This window comes from Rhinolophus sinicus, chromosome 16, assembly GCF_057876585.1.
Source record: "Rhinolophus sinicus isolate RSI-liver-muscle chromosome 16, RSI-T2T, whole genome shotgun sequence".
Lineage (NCBI taxonomy): Eukaryota > Metazoa > Chordata > Mammalia > Chiroptera > Rhinolophidae > Rhinolophus > Rhinolophus sinicus.
Window position 1 is genome coordinate 463,683 of NC_142516.1, and position 21,459 is coordinate 485,141.

At 53.0% G+C, this 21,459-nt stretch overlaps 1 protein-coding gene across 7 annotated transcripts in view; it reads left to right on the forward strand.

Moving 5' to 3' along the window:
* The window catches only part of PNPLA7 (patatin like domain 7, lysophospholipase), a 67,267-nt gene that overhangs the window by 18,156 nt on the left and 27,652 nt on the right, over window positions 1–21,459 (forward strand). For 3 of the 7 annotated variants that reach the window (XM_074331436.2, XM_074331433.2, XM_019756707.3), the window contains 9 exons: window positions 480–623; window positions 3,465–3,565; window positions 3,669–3,815; window positions 15,420–15,497; window positions 16,680–16,885; window positions 18,031–18,162; window positions 18,660–18,783; window positions 19,220–19,333; window positions 21,147–21,216. In XM_074331436.2, coding sequence (XP_074187537.2) covers window positions 480–623; window positions 3,465–3,565; window positions 3,669–3,815; window positions 15,420–15,497; window positions 16,680–16,885; window positions 18,031–18,162; window positions 18,660–18,783; window positions 19,220–19,333; window positions 21,147–21,216 — 1,116 coding nt within the window. The remainder of the gene's footprint in view (window positions 1–479; window positions 624–3,464; window positions 3,566–3,668; window positions 3,816–15,419; window positions 15,498–16,679; window positions 16,886–18,030; window positions 18,163–18,659; window positions 18,784–19,219; window positions 19,334–21,146; window positions 21,217–21,459) is intronic. The other 4 variants (XM_074331437.2, XM_074331434.2, XM_074331438.2 and 1 more) reach the window with 2 other exon arrangements.

Genomic DNA, 21,459 nt, shown 5'->3' on the forward strand with positions numbered 1-21,459 from the left:
TTTAGGGCAAGAAACTCTGTTGAGGCCTCTCGGCCAGCAATCACCTCCAGGTGACGTGTGTCCTGGAGCCACTGTAACAGATTTACAAAGACGTGGCTAACAGGACGTAAAGCTCGGTGAAGCCGCGTTGTTCGGTCCTTCCCGCAAGCTCGTGTGGGTTCACTCACCGAGTCCCCGGTGGGCACCACGTTCGCCAGGCCGCTCCAGGGGTGCTCAGGCCACCACGACTAGGACGGGTACTGAGAAAGGGATGCCAGGCTTCCCCCTGGGCAGCAGTTCACCTGAGGCACTCGTCCAACAGCATGAGGCTGGTCAGTTCAGGGGCAGAGCAGGGCCTGAGTCGGAGGTGGGCCCTCGCTCACCCGTCACCTGGGCAGGTGGGCGCAGGTACAGGTGACGAGGGCGTGGCCCGAGGGGCAGGTGTGCGCTTTGTGCCACTGTGGGGACAGAGGCCTCGCCTCATGCCCATCCCCTCCCAGCAGAGCGTGGGGGCAGCCGTGCGCTGGCCCCTGGGCCTCTGCTGAAGAGGAGCCACTCTGTCCCGCTGCCCTCCGTCCATGAAGAGATCTCGGACGAGCTCAGCAAGGCCCAGGCCGGCAGCCAGGCCCCTTCGGCCCCACCAGGTAAAGGACCCCCTGGCCCAGGTGTGTACAGGTGGGAAGCCCTGGGGCCCAGAGGACCCTGTCTGCTCGGCTCTGCCTGACACGGTGGTGGGTGGGCGTCCTGCTGCCCTGAGTGTCCTGTGGACCCTCCCCACCGGCCCTGGCACCCCGTGTGTCCGTGCTGCGCTGTGCCCACCGGCATGTGGATGGTTTTCCCCGGCCCCTCGGCCACCACCACTCTGCTGTCACTGGTGACCACTCATCCTTCCTCTGTGGAGTCTAATTTACCCAACACCATTCATACATTCACCACTTCATTCCCCCCTTCCTTTTTTTGTGCCATCTTCATTCGGTACCAAGTTTCTGAATCTACATGGATTTCTTTTTCAGTAACAGCTTTTCTGAGATACATTCACATGATGTTTTAAAGTGTACAGTCCAGTGGTTTTTAGTATGTGCATCGATCACCTCTATCTAATTTCAGACAATTCTTGTCACCTAGTAAGACACCCGTCCCCATTGGCCGTCACTCCCTCCCCAGCCCCTGGCGACCACGGGTGCACTTTCCTTCTCTGGATCTTCCCGTGCTGGACCTTTCCTTGCTTGGATCTGCTTTTTTGGTATCTGTTCTATTGGTCTGTTTCCTGTCTCTTCACTGCTACCACGTTCTTTTTTATTTTCATGAACTGTTGATGGTTGTGTAATATGCACACAGATGTGCAAATCTGAGTGGACAATTGGGTGAATTTTTATAAACTGAACTCGCCTGTGAGACCAGCGCCCAGATAGAGCAGCCAGCGCTCGGCCCGACCGACCGTGGCCCCCAGTGCCACCAGTGGGGTGCGGGGCTGTGTGAGTGAGCTGCCCCCCCAGCACTGTGCAGCCTTGTGTTTGTGCACACCCGTCCTCCCTGCTGTGCGTGTCACTGTGTGGCACACTCGTGTGTCTGTCACACATGTGCACCTTCCCGTTGGGATTCTGCAGCAGCCTCATCAGATTGGTCGCTCCCTCTGCGCTGTCGCCTGCGGGCCACCCTCACATGTGGCATTTCCCTCTCAACCTGCTTGGTGCTCTCTGGGCAGCAGCACACAGGAAGTCCCCTCCCCGGTGGCCTGTGCGCCTGTCACGCGACTGTCACTCGTTACCCTGTCGGTGCTGGCCTGGGCCCCTTCGTCTCCATGGGGATAAGGGGGCGCTGTTGTTGCCCATTTTCTCTTAGGTTGTCTTTCCTTTTCTTATTGATCAATAGGCCTCCTCTGTCGGACTCGTGTGTGGACATGTTAAATCTTCTCTGCTCACTTTCACTCTCCTCATATCTTTTGATAAATACAAGTTCTTAAGTTTACTAGAGCCCAGTTTATCAGATTTTTTCTTTTGTGATTAATACATTTCGTGTCTGTTTAGGAATAATCTGCCTGTAAGATTTCACATTTTACTTTTCATAGTTATCCCTTCAGGATTGGTTCTTTCGTATAAAGTGAGTAGAGGTCAAGGCACAGTTTGTCCCATATGGCTATCCAGTTGCCTTGTCATGTTTAGAAAAACACTTTTAGTGAATTTTTCATTGAAAGAAGCCTAAATGACAGAGACCTGAGAGCAGCAGTAATCCCCATGGAATAGAGCTGAGTATGAATTCTCCAGCCCACGAGCAAACCCAGCTGACTTTCATGTGGAAGCAGCTTCCCTTTGGCCCATGTAGGTAACACTCTTACAGGACACATTCCTGGCAAACATGTCAGTTTTACACTCTCTGATTATAACCTGCATCCTGTAGAAATGTACGGCCTTTAATGTGTGCCTGTATTTACACAAGGAGTATGGTCGGGTTTTATGTTTAAAATAGACAAGGGGATCATAATACCTGGGCTTACTGCTGCCACTAAACAACAACATGATACAATAAGATGTGTGAGACACAGTAAATATTATGGAGTAACATAATGTCATAATGAATACTATACATAGTATCTCTGAGTGGAGAAAAGTAGTTATTAACTGTTGTGTTATTTCAACATTTTTAAGTCTTATTAACATGGTAATAGCTTCACAGACTTAACTTTCCTATGAAATGCAACCTTTACAAGATGAGTGGTGATGGGTCCTTGTAGTTCCTGGTAAATCCAGTCTTTTGTTTTCTCGCCTGAGCACAAACTGCGTTCTTTTGCCATGTGGAGGATGGTGTGAAGGCGGGTCTCTCCCAACAGCAGACCCGGTCACCAGGGCCACCAGGCGCAGGGCTTCCCGCCCCTGGCTTGCTCCTCACCACTTGTTCGTCTAAAATGGACATGCCCATCATTTGCAGTTTCTGTGTCGTTCAGACCCCAGGTTTCTGTGAGGCCCGTGGCTGATGTAGGTCACAGGTGGCTCCTCTGTCTCTTAGGGGATGGAGTGCGGTCTGCGCACTGTCCCCTTCCCCGGGAGCATTGTTCCCACCACTTCAGGCTGAGGTCCCAAGTGCCTGGGTCATGTGGCGCAGCCCCCACATCCAGACAGGGCCCGCGGCTGGGCCTGGAGCTTCCTTGGGGAGCCTGTCCCAACCTCGTGGGGCAGCTCCAGCCACTGTCCTGCTAATGCACATTGTGGGACAAGCCTGGGAGCTGGGTGGTGGGGCGCGGCTGGCACAGTGCTCGCGTGGTGGCCTGGGACACATGCACAGCCCCGCGAGGTGGGAGTCCTGTAGGATGTGTCGCGTCTGGTCCAGAGGCTCGCTAATGCTGGCACCTAAGGTGTTTAAAAGATGGGACAGTGTGGTGGCTTCACGCCAGGGACCCGAGCATCACGCACAGCGGCCATGCTGCTTAGGTCTCGGTGCTCAGCCGCCCGCTGCCAGCGCCGTGTCCCCAGTCTCCCCTCCATTTGTAGGGAGCACAGCAGGTGCCACATCAGACCTCAGCATGGCCTGTGACCGCGCCAGGGTCCTCCTGCAGGGAGACGAGCGCCCTGGGAGTGCTGTGGCCGGCAAGGTAGGCAGCGCCCCCTCACCCCTGCCTTCCACTCTCCCTCCCCTGGCCCCACATCCTTTCCCTGCCACATCCCTTGTGATCAATCATGCTGCCTGCTCTCAAGTCCAAGAAGAGCGTGGTAGTTGCAGAGACGCCCTCCGCGGTCTTCCACTACTTGGAGAGCAACTCGGATGAGACTGTGGCCAGCAGGAAGACAGACACCATCTTCAGAGCAGCCAAACGGGACCTGCTCACGCTGATGAGGCTGGACGTAAGTGCCCCAGCCGGCCTTCTGCACGGCAGGTGGCCTCCGCACAGGTGGGCGGGCGTCGGACTCTCCCCAGAAACTGGACTTCATGCCACCCACTTTTTTCATGTGGTCACAGCCACTGCTGGGGTAGGACCCCCTCTGGGTGGGGCTCGAGAGTGTCCTCCTGCTGCACAGGTGCCGCAGGCGCCGGCCGGGATGGGCCCTGGACACTAGCCAGGATGCTGATGAGGGTTAAAGTGACGGTGCTCCCGACTGCGTCCCCATCACATGCACGTTTGAATCCCTTTTCCACTCGCGTTTGCAAAGCTGGGAATAGCGTCTGTGCAGGAGGGCTTGAGTCCGTGCAGCCATCATGTCAGGACCCAGCTGTGTGCCCTGCGCTCACAGCCCTGTTCCTGTGGGGAGGCCGCTGCCAGGCCTCATGCGGCTTCCCGAACTCACCCTGTTTCCTCTGAGCCCACGTCCCGTTGCTGCCGGGCTGGAGCCGCCGTCATTGTCCTCGGTCCTGGGGCCCATGTGTGAATGCACATGGGATCACTCTCCTGGTCACGTGTGTCTGTATCCCCTTCCACACGGCGGGCTTTGCCGACTCAGGTGAGTGGCGAGGTCGGGCGTGGTGCTGAGCGAAGTTAAGGTCGTGAGCTCGGGCACCTGTCATGGGGCCAGCAGTGGGGCCCTCAGGCCATTCTGACTTGACGGTTTCCTGGTACTCTCTGGGTAGGGGCCCGTGCTAATCACAGGTCTCGCACGTGACACCCCTGGGGCTCGCCCCTCTGCCTTCCAGCCGTGTCTGGTGGGAGAAGTCCCGATTCCGTGCACCAGCCTTCTGGGTCTCTTCCTTCATGATTGGTGCTCTTTGTGTCTTGGGGACTTGGGGATGGAGCATTTCCTGCTTTGGCTTCACACAGTTTTTCTGTATTGTTGTCGAGAAATTTTGTTGCTTTGCCTTTGAGGTTTCAGTGTAGATGGAATGAATGTTCATGCAAGATGGACTCGGGTTGTCGGTGGCTCGGGGACCAATGGGCACTGTCGGAGGTCACAGACCGACCTCCCTGCTGCTTGTGCCTCTGTCACCAGCGCTTTGTCTGGGCCCTCCTCTGTTTCTCACTGTTTGGTACCTGCCCTGCCCCCGCAGTTCAGCTCCAGGCTGGGCCACCCAGCCCACCCGAGGAGAGGAGACGGGCGCCCCTCCCAGCTCTCAGGAGCCTCCTTCCTGGCCCCTCGTCAGAAAAGGAGGCTTTTTGTGGAGTTTTTGTCACCTGCACCCATGGCACAGCGCCGTATCCCGACTGGGTTAGCTTTTGGGCCAGCACTGGGAACAAAGGCGGAAGGAGCCAGAAATCCCTGCACCTTGCTCCCCGTGCTGGGAGCCGCTGGCCGGGCTGTCAGCTCTCAGAGGACACGAGCTGCCTGGGCTGACTTCCCTCTGAGGCGTCTGGCGGGTGAACTGCTGGCCACAGTACTGCCCTCACCCCGTCCGGTGGCACTGCTGCGAGGTCCTGCTCGTCTTTCCTCTGGAAATGACGCTTTCTTTCCTCTTGCTGCTCTGCGCACATTTTGTTTGTGTTGGGGTTTCTTCAGTGTCACTATCACAGCACTGCCTGTGGGTTTCTTTTCATTGCTCTTGCCTGAAACCCTGTGGTGTTCTTCAGTCTGCTCTCTGAACTCCTGGCTCCTCAAATATGGCCTCTGCCCATTTTCTCACTTCTCTTCAGAGACTCAAGTGCTGTCTGCTCACTTGTCCTTTAGGTGTCTTCCCCTTTCTCCTGTGTTTTCCACTTAAAAAGTCTTTCTATATTGACTATACGAGGTGTGATCCAACAATACAGTGAACGTTTAAATAAAAACAATGTCTTACAGTAAAAGACACATTGCCCTGAGTCCCCCTTGAAATATGCCCTCGCTTCCAACACGCTCATCCCATGGTTCTGGCCAGTGTTGGGAGCAGGGCTGCAAGCCCCTTCCATGAGTGTCTTTAGTTGTTCACAGATGTGTTATTTCAGCCCAGCAGCAGTTCTCGTGTCACGGTTTCCATCTGGTCTAAGCCCACCTTCCCGACCTTCGTCTGTGTCTGCGATTCCGGAGCGCTGGCCTTCTGCAGACGCTGCCGCTCCTTGTAGTTCAGAGTCCTTGCTCAATGTCCTGTTTGCCCTTCATGTTGTTTTTTTTTACTGCTTCTGGGTTGCTGCTGTGGCGTCGGTCATTCTGGGGGCCATGCTGGCCTCCTGCTCGGCCTGCTCACGGTCAGGTCTGGCAGCGCCCATCCCTCCATAGCTTCTGTGTGCAGACGTTCCGTGGGACTGGAGGTGATGTGACCGTCCCACAGAAGGAGTTTCTGTTGGCTTCGGCCAGCAGCCTGGGGTTCCCAGCAGACTGAGATCTCTGTATGTTCATGCTCAGGGCGTGAGGTTTTGTGGGCTACCAAGCTGTCCCAGAGCTGGACGTCAGAATTCTTCAGCTGTGCTTAAAATGTTTTTTATTTGTTAATTGTTAAATGTTTTTTATTTATTCCATCCATTAATAAAATGTTCAGATTATTGTAGTTGACATTTTCTCAGTTCCATTTAAATCGTTTAAAGAAACTTATTTCTATTAGTTAATCTTCTGTATTCAGTCATTGGTTCTTCTAGAATTGATCTGTTATCTTCCTGTTCGTTATGGAAAGCATGTAAGAACGTAGTGGTCATGGCATTCCGCACGCCATGTCTCTGTCACCAGCTAGCAATTATCCACTCGTGGCTCTTTCTGCAGCTCGGCCCCAAACCCCCAAACACTGCACGTCACCTCCCCAAAGGCTCAGGACCCTGCAGGAAGCCATCAGCTCACTGTGACTCCCCATGCAGATGTTGAAAAGGCCTCGTTTCGTCATCCACCCAGCAGCGTCATGTTTCCTCGATGGATCATGACTGTTTTCTTCGCTATTTATTACACTTTAAAATAGGCCTCCCTGCTACCTGCCACAACTGCTTATTTTTTTGGAGCAGTTTTAGGTTCACGGCAAAATGGGGGAAAATGTAAAGATTTCCCATACGCCCTCTGCTGTCACCCACACGCCCACCACGTGGGACGTTGGTTATAGTCCATGAGCCTACACCAACACGCATTGTGACCCCGAGTCCACACTTGACAATAGGGTCACCCTTGGTCATTCTGTGGGCTTGGACAAATGTTACAATGACACGTACCCACCATCATAGAGTCATGCAGAGAAGTTTCACTGTCCTGAAAACCCTCTCTGCTCCGCCTGGCCCTCCTCCCTCCCCCTGGCAGCCCCTGACCTTTTTACTGTCCTCATAGTTCTGCCTTTTCTAGAATGTTATACAGTTGGAATCACACAGCAGCCGTCTCAGCCTGGCTTCTCTCACTTACCAACGTGCTTTTAAGGGTCCTCCACGTCTTTTCCTGTGTGACAGCTCATGTCTTTTTAGTGCGGAGTAAACTCCACTGTCTGGCTGGGCAGTTTATTCATCCATCACCTGCTGGAGGGTCCCTTGGCTGCTTCCGAGTTTCGGCGATCATGAGGAAAGAGGCTGTAAGTGTGCACGTGCGGGTCATGCCGAGGGGCGCAGTGGCTGAGTTGTGTGCTTGGCTTTGTGACAGACCAGCAGGATGCTTTCCAACCTGGCGGCACCCTGTGCGTCCCCAGCAACGTGCCTGGGAGCTCCTGCAGCTGCGCGTGGCCCAGCGTCGCGTGCTGTCAGTGTTCCCGATTCTGGCCCCTCTGGGAGGTGTCGCGTTGTTTAATGTGTGTTGTCCTGATGACACGTGATGGGGCATCTTTTCATGTGCTCGCCTGCCCGTCTCTATATGTCCTTTAGTGAGGTTTCCGTTAAAGTCTTAGCCCCATCTTTTAACTAGGTTGTTTGTTTTCTTACTGTTGACTGTTAAGAGTTCTTTATGTATTTTGGATAATAGTCCTTTATCAGGTGTGTCTCTTGCAAAGTTTTCTCCCAATCTATGGCTTGTCTTTTCAGTCTCTTGACAGTGTCTCTCACAGAGCAGAAAAAAGTTTCTTTCTTTTTTAAATTTTTATTGGGGAATATTGGGGAACAGTGTGTTTCTCCAGGGCCCATCAGCTCCAAGTCAAGTTGTTGTCCTTCAGTCTAGTTGTGGAGGGCGCAGCTCAGCTCCAAGTCCATTTGCCGTTTTCAATCTTAGTTGCAGGGGGCGCATCCCACCATCCCATGTGGGAATTGAACTGGCAACCTTGTTGTTGAGAGCTCGCGCTCTAACCAACTGAGCCACCCAGCTGCCCCTCCGGCAGCTCGGCGGCAGCTCATTGTCTTCAATCTAGCTGTGGAGGGCGCAGCTCACCGGCCCAGGTGGGAATTGAACCGCGGCATTGGTGTTATGAGCACTGCGTTCTAACCAACTGAATCAACTGGCCGCCCCTAGAAAATTTTAATTTTAATGAAGTCTAGCTTATTATTTCTTTCATGGATTGTACCCTTTTTTTTAAAAATAAATTTTATTGGGAAATATTGGGGAACAGTGTGTTTCTCCAGGGCTCATCCGTTCCAAGTCGTTGTCCTTCATTCTAGTTGTGGAGGGCGCAGCTCACTGGCCCATGTGGGAATTGAACCGGCAACCTTGGCTTTAGGAGCACAGTGCTCCAACCACCTGAGCCATCTGGCCGCCCCCTCATGGATTGTACCTTTGATACTGTTATTTAAAAAGTCATTGCCCAACCCAAGGTCATGCAGATTTTCTCCTGTGTTAACTTTTAGGAATTTTACAGTTCTGCGTTTTACATTTAGGCCTATGAATCATTTTGACTTAATATTTTGGAAGGTTATAAATTCTGTGTCGAGATCTTTTTTTGCATGTGAATGTCCAGTTGTTCCGATAACATTTGTTGAAAAGGCTATTTTCCCCCCATTTTGTTGCCTTTGCTCCTGTGTCAAAATCGGTTGCCTGTATTTATGTATTTTTGACCCCCGTTCTTTCACCTCCCCTCCCCCCCTCCCGTTCAAGCCCTTGTTTCTCAGTCTAGTTGTGTAGGACACAGCTCCCTGGCCCATGCTGGTGTTATGAGCCTTGTGCTGTCCCCATCTGAGGCAGTCAGTCGCCAGTCGTCGGTTGGCCACTCAACAGCAGCTCACGGCAGCTCTCGCTGGCTGCTGGCCACTCACGCTGGCTGCTGGCCACTCACGGCGGCACACAGCAGCTCAAGGCAGCTCATGATGGTTTCTGGCCACTCACGGTGGCACACGGTAGCCTGCGGCAGCACACAGTAGCCCACTGAAGCTCGCACCAACCTCCAGTTGCTCGGGGCAGCCCAGCTCCAGGGAGAGCTGTTGTTCACAATCTTAGCTGTAGAGGGCGCAGCTCACTGGCCCATGTGGGAATCAAACTGACAACCTCAGCGTTAGGAGTGCGGCGCTCCAACCACCGGAGCCACCAGGCTGGCCCCAGTTGACTATATTTATGGGGACCTGTTTTTGGATGCTCTTCCCTGTCCCATTGGTCTGTCTGTCCTTTCCCCAATACCACGCTGTCTTGATGACTGTAGTTTATGTAAGTCTCCAAGTCGGGCGGCGTCGGCCCTCTCAAGTTCTCTTCAGGACTGTGTTGGCTCTCCTGTGTCTTTTGCGTCCACGTGAACCTCGGAATCCGTTTGACTGGGGTTGCCTTGAATCTCTAGGTCACGGTGGGAAGAACCGGCATCTTGACAGTGTGAATCTCCCTGTGAACATGGAACATCTCTCCGTTTATTCAGTTCTTTGATTTCATCCATCAGAGTTTTGTAGTTTTTCTCATAGAGCGTGTACATACTTTGTTAGACTTATGCTTCAGTATCTCATTTTTGGGTGCCAGTGTAGATGTTACTGTGGTTTAAATTTCAGATCCCATTTGTTTGTGGCGGGTGTACGGGAAGGTGACTGACTTTTGTGTAGTCACCATGTGTCCTGCCACCTTGCTGTAATTGCTTATTAGTTCCAGGAGTTGTTCTGGTGGATTCTTGTGGGTTTTCTGAATAGATTGATCATTTTGTCATCTGAGAACAAAGACAGTTGTATGTCTTCCCAGTCAGTGTACCTTTTTTCCCCTTTTCTTGCCTTATTGCATTAGCTGGTCCTTGGTCCTTGTCTATAATTCTTTTCACACGTTGTTGGATTTGGTTTGCTGATATTGTGTTGAGAATTTTTGCTTCTATGGTAATGAGACATATTGGTCAGAGGTTTTCTTTTCTTGTAATGTTTTCTTGTAATGAGACATTACATGTTAGGGTGATGCTGGCCTCATAGATGAGTTAGGAAGTGTTCACTGAGCTTCTGTGCACTGAAAGAGATTGTACAGAATTGGTATAATTTCTTCCTTGAATATTTGGTAGAATTCATCAGTAACCCATCTGGGCCTGGTGCTTTTTGTTTTGAAAAGTTATTGATTGCTAATTCAATTTCATAATAACTATAGGCCTATTAAGATGGTCTCTCCTTGTGTGAGTTTTGGCAGATTGTGTCTTTCAAGGAATTGGCTCATTTAATCTCAGTTGTCACATTGGTGGGCATAGTTGTTTGTTATATTTCTTTATTATCATTTTAATGTCCACAGCATCTGTAATGATGTCCCCACTTTCATTTTTGATATTAATAATTCGTATCCTCTCTTTTTCGGTCTTAATTTGTCTGGCTAGAGGTTATTGATTTCGTTGATCTTTTCAAAGAACCAGCTTTTGGTTTTGTTGATTTTCTCTATTGATTTCCTGTTTTCAGTCTTATCAATTTCCGCCTAATTGATTTCTGCTTTAATTTTTTTTTTCTTCTGCTCACTTTGGATTTAATTTGCTTTTCTTTTTCTGCTTTCCTAAGGTGGAAGCTTAGATTGTTGATGTTAGAGCTTTCTTTTTCTCTAATTATTGCAGAAAATGCTATATATTTTCCTGTAAGCACTGTTTTTACTGTATTCCACAAATTTTGTAAGTTTTGTTTTCATTTTATTAGGTCAAAATATTTCAAAATTTCCATTGAGATTTCTTCCTTGACTCATGTGTTATTTAGAAGTGTGTATTGTTTGATCTCCATATAATGGGATTTTCCAGCTATCTTTCTGTACTGATTGCTAGTTTCATTCTAAGTCTGCATGATCTGAGAGCAGATATTGTATGATTTCATTCTTTTAGATTTGTGAAGATACAGTTTATGTTCCAGAATATAGTCTAACTTGCTGACTGCTCCATGTGAGCTGGAGAAGACTTTATTCTGCTGCGTTTGTATGAACTAGTCTACAGGTGTCAGTTATATCCAGAGATCAATGGTGAGGTTAAGTTCAACTCCATCCATACTTATTTTACGCCGGGTCTGTCCATTTATGGAAGGAGGGTGTTGAAGTGTCTCACTATAGTAATCAATTCATCTGTAGCTCCTTGGGAGTTTTATCAGCTTTGGCCTCACATGTTTTTGATGCTCTGTTGTTAGGGGCCTACATGTTATGTACCAGATTGCTGTGTCTTCTTGGACGGCTGACCCCTTTATCATTATGTGATGCCCTTCTTTACCCCTGACAACTTTCCTTTCCTGACGTCTGCTCTGTCTGCCATTTATGCGGCTGAATTTCATAGTGTTCGCACGGTATGTCTTTCTCCATCCATCTACTTTTAACCCTTGTGTGTCTTTATATCGAACGTGGTTTCTTGTGGACAAGAGAGTTGCATCTTGTGTCTTTAGCTGCTTTGGCAGTCTTGTCTTTCAGGTGGCGTATGCAGACCATTGAGGTTTAAAGTGGTTATGAATATGAGCAGATTAACGCCCACCGTGTTTTTACTGTTTCCTACTTGTTGCCCTTCTTCTTCGTTCCTGTTTTTATCTACTTTTGGTGGTTTCTGGTTTTGGTGGTTTTATTAGTTTGGTGCAAAAATAATTGCGGTTCTAAAGGTTAAAAATAATTGCAAAAACCGCAATTACTTTTGCCCCAACCTAGTAATTGAGCACTTGCTATGGTTCTTTTTCCCTTTTCTTAGCTTATCTGTTATACTTCTTTCTTGTCTTTGTTTTTTTTGTGTGTTTTTTTTTTAGTGGTTTCTCTCCCTGCATTTTACAACATACATTTACAGCTAATCCAAGTACACTTTCAAATAACAGGAAATATATACATGTCTGTTGGTCTCTGCCCCAGGCTCCTGACAGACAGCTCCTGAATCCTTTGGGACTTCCCTTCCTGGGTGACAGGAAGTGAGGCATTGCTTCATGGGCTTCTGAATGTGGGCTGGTCACCAAAATGACGAAGCCATGGTCAGAAACTGGAAACGTTCAGCCCACCTCCGTCCTCCAGGGGAGGACAGAGGCTGGAGATTAAGTTAAAAAATCTATCATTCCTACATGATGAAGCTTCCATAAAAACCTTTGAAGTGTGGATAGTTTCTGGGTTGGTGAGCATGCCCATACCAGCGGGGGGGCTGCACCCCAGCTGCACAGGGACAGAGCTCCTGTGCCTGGGAACCTTCCAGACCTTGTCTTGTGTACCTCTTCATCTAGCTGTTCATGTGTGTCCTTTATCACATCCTTTCTTAAATACTAAATCAGTAAACCGAGTGTCTCTCTGAGGGAAGACTCATTCTGGCATATTATTGAACCTGAGGAGGGGGTATGGGAACCTCTGATTCACAGCCATGTCAGATAGAGGCGTGGGTAACCTGGGGACTCTCTACTTGTGATTAGCGTCTGAAGTGGGGTTCATGTTATGGGACGGAGCCCTTGATCCCTGGGGTCTGATGCCAACTCCAGGAACTTAGTGTCAGAGCTGAGTCATAGGACGCCCGCCTGGAGAAGGGTGTGGTGTGGGGGAAAGACACCTGTGTGGTGTCGGAAGTATCCAGTATACAGAAAAGGAATGTTCCTTTTGGAACTACACCGCTTTGAGGGGAGTGCGAGGCCCTTACGATGAGAAAGTGACCCCGAGTCTTCCTCCCGTCTCGGGCGCCATCACTGTGTGTGCTCCGCTTACGTAGAAGCACACGCAAAGCCTTGTGACTTTGTTATTTTGAACAAACGTAACCTGTTAGATCAAGTCAGAAAAGAACAGTTCGGGTTTTCGTTCGACCTTCACTCACTCCCCGTGCGGTGCCCTCCCGCCTCTGTGTGCGCCTGACTTTCCTGTGTCGTTCTCCTCCCCTCACACAGCTTCCTGAGCGTTTCCCACACATGCAGCCGGTCTGCTGGCAACAGACCCCTCAGTTTGCGTTCGTTTGAGAAAGCCTTTATTTATCCTTCATTTTGACAGGTAATTTCACAGGGTACAGGGGTTTTTCTCTCAACACTGTTAGTACTTCGCTCCAGTCTCTTGCTTGCATGGTTTGAGAAGTTGGATGTGATTTTTATCTCTGTTCCACTACAGGTAAAGTGTTTTTTGCCTTTGGCTTCTTTCAAGATTTTTTAATTCCTCTTGGGGTTTCTGTGCGTTGAGTAGGATGGCCTGGCCATAGTTCTTTGGCGTTTATTCTGCGTGGTGTCTGTCCTCTGAGCATCCTGGACCTGGGGCTTGGTGTCTGGCGTTCGTGTCAATCATTATTCCTTTAGCTGTTTGTTCTGTTCCTTTCTCTCTTCTGTTGCTCAGCTGATGCACATGTTACACTTTGTAGTTCCCCAGTGTCCTTGGCTATCTTCTCCTGTGGTTATCAGTCTTTTTTCTCTTTGCTGCTCAGCTTTATTGATGTAGCATCGAGCTCACAGAGCTCCCCACGGTGTCCAGCCTACAAATGAGCCCGTCAAAAGCAGCCTTCATCTCTGTTACAGCACTTTTGGTCTCTAGCATTTCTTTTTGGTTCTTTCTCAGGGTTTCCATCTCTCTGCTGGCAGTGCCCATGCCTACTTCAGCTGTTAGAGCCCTTAGCATATCAATTATAGTGGTTTTCAATTCTGGTCTCATAGTTCCAACATCCCTGCTGTGTCTGAGTCTGGTTTGGATGCTGGCTCTCTCTTCAAACTGGGTTTTTGCCTTTGATGCGGCTCGTACCAATAGCTTTTCTTGACAGGAGGACATGAGGTCACGGTTACAGGGGCCGCTGTAAATGCGCTTTTCGTGACTGGTGGGAAGGTGGGGGGCATTCTGTGGTCCTGCGAGCAGCTCTCGGTGTCTCAGTGCGCCTGGTATTTCATAGTGGTTCTGTCGTCTCCCCTGCTGGAGACCCGAGGGGGTTTTCTCCAGTTTCTATGTGAGAGCCTGGTTGAGCTCCTGGAGGTAAAAACCAGTGTTATGGGACCCCTACGACTGGGTGCCCCTGGAGTTCTCACCGCTCAGGGGTATCTGCTGAGCCTCCCCTAGTTTGTCAACTGTAGTCAGGTTCTCCGCAGGTCACTGGGTGCCACGTGGGTTTGGTGTTTCTGCCCTGTGGGTGGGGCCCTCTTTGTGCACCTGCCTGTCTCCAACGTGGAGGCAGCGCTTTGCCGGTGATGGCACTTCTCTGATGGGCCTCAGAGGCGCTGCTGCTTTTTCAGTTTGTCCAGCTTGTTACTTGTAGGACAGTGGTGACTTCCCAGCTCCTTACGTGTGGCCTGGAAACCGGAAGTCCATGAGTAGTTTTTAACATTTTCTTGTTCCTGTTGTTGTGCAAAGCAGGCTCTGAGTAAGGCCCACACATTGCTGTTGGTTGTTTGTTTCTTACATCTTTTTTAAAAACTTTTTATTATGGACAATGTAAATATATGCAAGATACATGGAAAACTCTACTGAAGGTGAATACCCACGATCCAACGAAGTATCGATCAACTCGTGGCCTGTCTTGTTTCCTCTGTACCTCCCGGTCCCCCAACCCCCGTGTCCACCCCAGCATATACACCCCTAGAGCGAATCCCATCATGTGATCATGTTAGCAAATTTTTCTGTATTTCTAAGACATGCGCTATTTAAAAACATAACCACAATACCGTACTACTAAAAATGTAACAGTAATTCTTTAATATTTTCGACTGTTTAGTCGGGTCCAAACTTTCAGCTGTCTCATAGATGAGGTGGCTGGGGCTACACCTGTGGTTGTTGATGGGTTCTTCTGGTCTCTTCTCTAAAGCCCCCTTTTATTGAAGAGGCTGGGTGGCCCCCCTGTGGTTTCCTGGGGTCAGGAAGCCAGGTCACGGGAGGTCTCCGGGTATTAGCAGCTTTTGATGCCCAGGGCTGCAGTCATCTGTCTGTTAACGATTTAGTTCCCAACCGTCCTCCACCGCTGACCCACGAGCTTTCTCAGTGGTTTTGTTCTCCTGCTGCCGTGAGCTGTGATTTCTGCACAGCTAATGTTCCCAGGTTTCTGCGGGGCTTACCTCCTGGCGCTCGTGTCCTGCACGCCTGGCGCGTTATGTGTTCCTGGCCTGGCGTGTGTAGCTAGCATAGAAAAGGGCAAGCCACCCAAGTCCTTGCCAGTGTGCTGGCACCAGTCACTGAGCAAGGTGTGGGGCTGCGAGGCTGACTATGCCACGGACTGATGTCCTATCTGCCCTGTGCCCACCTCACCTCTTCGGTGTCAGTGGTGGCAGCGTGCCCTGGCATCTGCCGGCCATCCTGGTGGGCGGAGCTCGGAGGGCCCGTGTCCCGTGACCTCCTGTTCCACCTCTTGTGCTCAGGTGCCACCTCCATTCAAACCGATTCCTGGTGTTGACACCACATGTCTGTTTTTAGGACCCTTCGCTGTTAGATGGCCGGGTGACGCTTCTCCATGTCCCGGGGGGCACGGTGGTATCGAGGCAGGGAGACCAGGTGAGTGAAAGGCCCAGGTCTGAGGGAGCGGTCCTTGAGGCCACCGGGTGCAGCAGCCCTGGGCTGGGTGGGGTGTGCTGGCACGTGATGCAGGGTCTGTTGTCACTGTCCCCAGGAGGGCTCTTCCTCGGGCTCGTCCTCCCCACATGGTGCACCGATGCACACTCACGTGTGCACATACACCTCACTCACAGTCAGAAAGAAAAGCATTTTCTGTTCTCAGTCCTCACACCCACACACAGAAGGAAAGCAGTTCTTTCATGTACACGGCCTAGTTTCTGAGTCTGAGAGCCTCTGTGCTGGGCAGCAGAGACCCTGCCTTCCCAGCGGCTGGCGGCTCCAGGCTCTGTCTCCATGATATCTGCGTTTTCTGTCCCTGCACGCGTGTGGAGAAGGCGTTCTGTGCGTCTGCTGCTTTTACGGCGGCCTCGGTGAGAGCGTCCTTCTTGCTGGGGGAGCACACTCTGCGCGGGGCGCTCCTGTGACCTCAGCTGCTGCCACTGTGCCGAGCCGCGTGCAGGCGGCTGGAGCCTGTGGGCCCTGAGACCCTGCTACAGGCATCGGCTTCCCTTGCTCTTTTCTTTTGTCTTCTCCTCAGAGGAAGGGAAGGCTTTTTCTTTTCCTCAGAGGACGCAGACTGCCAGCGGCCTTCCTGCTCCCGGCAGCCTGGGCTGTGCTCGGGAAAGCCCTGTGCCCCACTCTGAGCCCCCAGCTGCCTTCAGAGGCTGTGGCTGGAGCAGGAGCTGGCCTCTGCCTGCCCCTGACCCCAGACCTCGGCCCTTTGTAGTCCATCACCCGATCCTTTCCTGCTCAGACCACAGAGCTGCTCTGATGGGAGCGAGGTCCTTCAATAGACAGAGAAGTCGGGGCTGGCACCAGAGCGCCTTCATGGGCGGGCGTATGTGCTTAGATTGGACCTGAGACACATGTGATGTTGGGGGGGAGGGAGAGTCTCAGGGACTCGGGCCTGTGGCCCCTTTGGAGGGAGAGTGGTCACGTCACATGTTTGTTAAGGAGGCAGGATGGGCAGTGTGTGCATTCGAGGCGGGGCTCCCTGCCTGGAGCCTCCTGAAGCTAATCTCCTGTGACGTGGATGAAGTGACGAAAGCGGGAGGGACAGTGCTGAGTGCTCCCAGCTGTGAGCGCACATAGGCCTGACCGAGGCCATGCCCCTTCTGCCAGGACGTGAACATCCTGTTTGTGGTGTCCGGGCTGCTGCACGTGTACCAGCGGAAGGTCGACAGCCACGAAGACAGCTGCCTGTTTGTCACGCGCCCTGGGGAGATGGTGGGCCAGCTGGCCGTGCTCACCGGGGAACCCCTCATCTTCACCATCAAGGCCAACAGGGACTGCTGCTTCCTGTCCATCTCCAAGGCGCACTTCTACGAGTGAGTCCGTCTCTACCACTGCCGGGTACGGGCGGGGGGCCGGGGTCCAGGCCCGAGAGAGGGCAGGTGGACGGCCTTGGAACTCGCATGCGGCTCCTTCTCCTGGGCCCCACGTAGCCCCGCCAGCCTCTGCAGCCCAGATGTGGGAGCGGCCTGTGGGGCAGGCCCAGTCCCTGTGTGTGTGTGTCCTTGTGTGTGTGTCTGTTTCCATGTGTGTTTCCTTGTGTGTGTGTATGTGTCCATATGCGTGTCCTTGTGTGTGTGTGTGTGTCTGTATGTCTGTGTTTCCATGTGTGTTTTTGTCACATCACATGTCATGTTTGTGTGGGACTGTTGTGCTCACAGCATAAGTCCTTGGTGGGCAGCTCCCACCCTGCAGACATTGCCCAACTGATGCCCTGAAGGGCCTCCTGCCACCTGGGGTTTTATGCACCAAATTCACGTCTCCCAGAAACCTCCCTCCTGAGCTCTGGCTGCTCTGCCGGCCGCCACTGGGTGCTCCCCTGGGATTCACGTCTGCGTGCCGAGCAGAGCTTCAGGTCCCCCGTTTGCTTCTGCTCACACTTTTGTCACCTTAGTGACCTTAGTAAGCCCATTGGCTCAATGCTTGTGCTGAGTCTCGCAGTCGTTAGCTCCTTTCCGGAAGCCTCCATCCTTGAGTGGGGTGCCCTTCTCTGCCCTCACCCTCAGCAGCCTGTTGGCACATGGGGACCAGGGAGGCAGTCAGTCGTGCCCGTGTCACAGCCCACCAGCGACTTCCCTGGCCCTGGGGTCCACCCCCACCTTTCCAGCGCTGGGCCGTGGTCTCTGCCCACAGGCCAGCCGCGCCCCCCCACCTTGTCTTCATGGCCCATCATGGGGCAGGGATTCTGACACTCACGCTGGACGGGCCTCATGTGGCCTGTGCTCTGGGGACATCACTGGATGGGCAGCAGCCGGGAGGGGGTTCCATGGGCGCCCAGGGCCGCTGGGACGCACAAGCTGCAGGCGCCGGGGCTGATGGAGTGCGAGCGTCCCAGCCCCTGGCTGGGCTCCACCTCCCTGCTTCGTGGGCGTCGTGGTTTGATAAGCGGGGTGCAGGTCCTGCTGCCTGGGGAGAAGGGGCAGAGCTCACGGGCTCGAATGGCTCTGACCTGGCTCGGCAGGATCATGCGGAAGCAGCCGACCGTCGTCCTGGGCGTCGCACACACGGTGGTGACGCGGATGTCGCCCTTCGTGCGGCAGATGGACTTTGCCCTGGACTGGATGGAGGTGGAGGCCGGGCGCGCAGTGTACAGGTGGGGCCCCAGGCGCGTGCGCGCCGTGGGGTGGGGCCCCGAGCTTCCCGCAGAAGCACTCCTGGGATCCAGGGTTCTGTCCTCACGCGACACCCTCAGACGCACCATTTCAATGGCGTCTTTACACGCCAGTCCACGCACATCCACACTGTCCCTTAAATGGCCCCGCCGGCAACGTCCCAGCAGCATTTGTGAAGGTGCCACAGTGCCACGTGCTCCCTGTGGCTCCTTGCTTGTCAGGAAGGCAGCTGCCTCAGGCCTACTTTATAGCTGCCAGTTTTTACGGCGCTCAAACAAGAACATGTCAAGTATTTATTTATCTTAAAATCACCATAAGCCCTTTACATGTTAGCACCCATATTTTTTAATGGAAAGTAACTATATTTTCCAAAACAAAGAACTGTAGTGAGAAGACTATTTTCCGTTGTTTTGCTGTGCTGGGTGGCTGAGGCTCCTGGCTGGTGCCCTGCCCGCTCCCAGCGCCCCTGTCCCCACAGGCAGGGGGACAAGTCGGACTGCACCTACATCGTCCTCAGTGGCCGGCTGCGCTCTGTGATCCGGAAGGATGACCTCAAAAAGCACCTGGCCGGGGAGTACGGCCGCGGAGACCTCATCGGTGTGGTAGGGCTGCCCTCAGTTGCAGGCCTGGGCTGCAGCGCTCGGCATGGGCTAGCCTCGGGTCAGAGGTCTCCAGGGAGCAGGGGTGGGGGCTGTGCAGGCCCAGGAGCGCCCACGGCCAGGGACTGTGAGACCAGGTGGTTCCTTCGAGACCTTGTGTGGGATGAGGCCCTACTTGGGGGACAGCTGGCCTCTTCCCGGTGATTCACGGGGTGGCCTCTCTGGGGGTGCTAGGGCCCCCTGGGCCTCTGGCAGGTTGGGTACTGCTGACCGCCTGCCCTTTGCCTGCCCTGGCTCAGGGTGCTGGGTGAGCCCCTTCTCCCACTTTTTGCTTGCACCTCACTTTTGGGAAGCACGGCCATGTGCTCTGCCTGCCAGTTGGGGTGCAGGAGTGGCAGGTGTGAGCAGTGTGGTCCCAGCACCCCACACTCCTCATCAGGTGGAGACACTCACCCAGCAGCCCCGGGCGACCACAGTGCACGCCGTTCGGGACTCGGAGCTGGCCAAGCTTCCCACGGGGGCCCTAACGTCCATCAAGCGCCGGTACCCACAGGTGAGGCCTCCGGACCCGGGCTGCGTCGGGAGCTGGGCCGCCACCCTGGGGCTCCGCCGTTACCAGGCAGGGGCTGTGTCCTGGCCCAGCGCTGGGGTGAGGCCCAGGCTGAAACAACCTGTGAAGACAGGTCTCCTGGTTTCAGAGGAGGACAAAGGCCTCGGGCAGGTGGGCTGGGTGCCAGCAGGAGCCATGCGTGGCACAGGGACCCAGACAGTGAAACCCACCTGGCACTGTGAGTCTGGAGGCTGCACCCACACCAGACACAGAGGAGTTTGCCGTGGGTGGGAGCAGGGCTCCTGCTCGGGCGGACGGCACTGAGGGCCCTGCTGCTGTGCGTGGTGCTGGCACATTCCTTTGTGCCAGGCTGTGCTGCACAGAGCCTTTGGTCGCCCAGTTCTCCGAGTGGGTGTTTCGGTCTGAGGCTGCCCAGAGGGATCTCTCGTGCCAGTGTTTTCATGGTTCTTGTTAGTAACCTGGGAAGGGGACTGCTGGGCCATGGGGGAGACTGTGTTTAACTTTTTAAGCACCTGCCCACCAGCTACCCCACCTGGCTGTGCCGAGGTCCTTGCAGCACAGCCCCAGTCTGTACCATTGCTGACACTCAGGTGGTCAGCCCCTTGGGTGGATGTTAGCTGCCGTGCTGGTAGGAAACAGGTCCCATTGTGGTTTGAATTTGTGTTTCCCTGATGAGTAGAGATGTGCACTTTTTGTATGTTCATTGGCCTATTTTGAACTGTTTTCAAAGTAGAATTGACCTCTTTTTAAATTAGGTTTAACGTTCTTCTCTCTTATAGAGACGAGTTCAAATGTTAGTGCCTAAAGTGCTGTGTTTGGGGTTGGCCTCAAAGCTTTTGTGGACATGTGTGAAATAAGACGACTGGAGCGGGGTGACAGCAGGGGCGGCTCACTGCGTTCTCTCTGCCCTTGTGGATGTGCGACATTTCCCATAATTAAATGTGTTTTTTTAATTTAGCTCCAGTCAACAGTTTGATGCTAGCTTAGTTGTATATGAAGCAGGCTCCTTTTTAGTTTCTGTTTTGGACCACTCTGCTCAAACTATTTTTTGTCTCACATCCTAAAATTTGGGCAGTTTCACTTGTATCTCCCATGGGTCTCCGATTCCAGCACCCTGGGGGTAAGAAAGGATCTCAGACTTAGTTGCAGGTGGAGGTTTGGCCAGTGGGCTGGGCGGACGCCGCCTACCGGAGCATAAGGTCTCAGCCAGCTCCTTCCAGAGTCGGCCCCGGACTCCCACTGTAGACTGGCAGGACGCAAACTGGAGGCTGGGCCTGGGGAGGCAGGCGGCAGGGAGGGAAGCCGCGTTAGCCTCAAGAAGCAGTATCCAGATGACGTCCTCAGAGCATTCAGCTTGCTTTCCTAGGTGACTTGGGTTTCACTTGGGTTTCATTGACAATGTCAGGCTTCCCGGATGTCAGGTAGTACCAGCCCGTGTCCGCCCAGTCACATGTGCTCAGGGGCTTGCGACAAGTGCAGGGCTCTGGCCTGCCCGTCACCTGTCTGCAACCAGCGTCTGGCTTCCCCAGGTTCGTCTGCGTGTTTCCTGCCCTGGAAGTCAGAGGACAGGCTGGTCGGCCAAGGTTGCAGGGCACGTGTCCCTCAAACCTTCCCGCTGCCCACCCACCCCATTCAGGTGACCCTTCTTCCCATGAAGCCAGGTCCCACTTGTGGCGACCAGACCACTGGCCCGGAGCATTTTACAGCCATGGCATTTTTGAAACCGTGGACCCAACATACTTTGCTTCTCAGTTTAAAATATGTGATTTGGGGTCTGTTCTTTCTCTGCCCCCAGGTTGTGACTCGGCTGATTCATCTCTTGGGTGAGAAGATCCTGGGCAGCCTCCAGCAGGGAACTGCTACAGGTGTGTCCCCTGGCCTGGCGCCTGGGTGCTCCGCCCACCAAACCTGGAGTCCTGCCCACCCCTCTGGGAGTCTCATTCTCAGCCCCAGAGCCCCGCCCACCAAACCTGGAGCCCCGCCCACCCACTGGGAGCCTCATTCATAGCCTCCCAGAGCCCCGCCCACCAAACCTGGAGCCCCACCTTCTGCATTTCTCCTGGTCAACAGCATTGACTCCAGCCACCTTGCTGTTCAGTGACCACCTG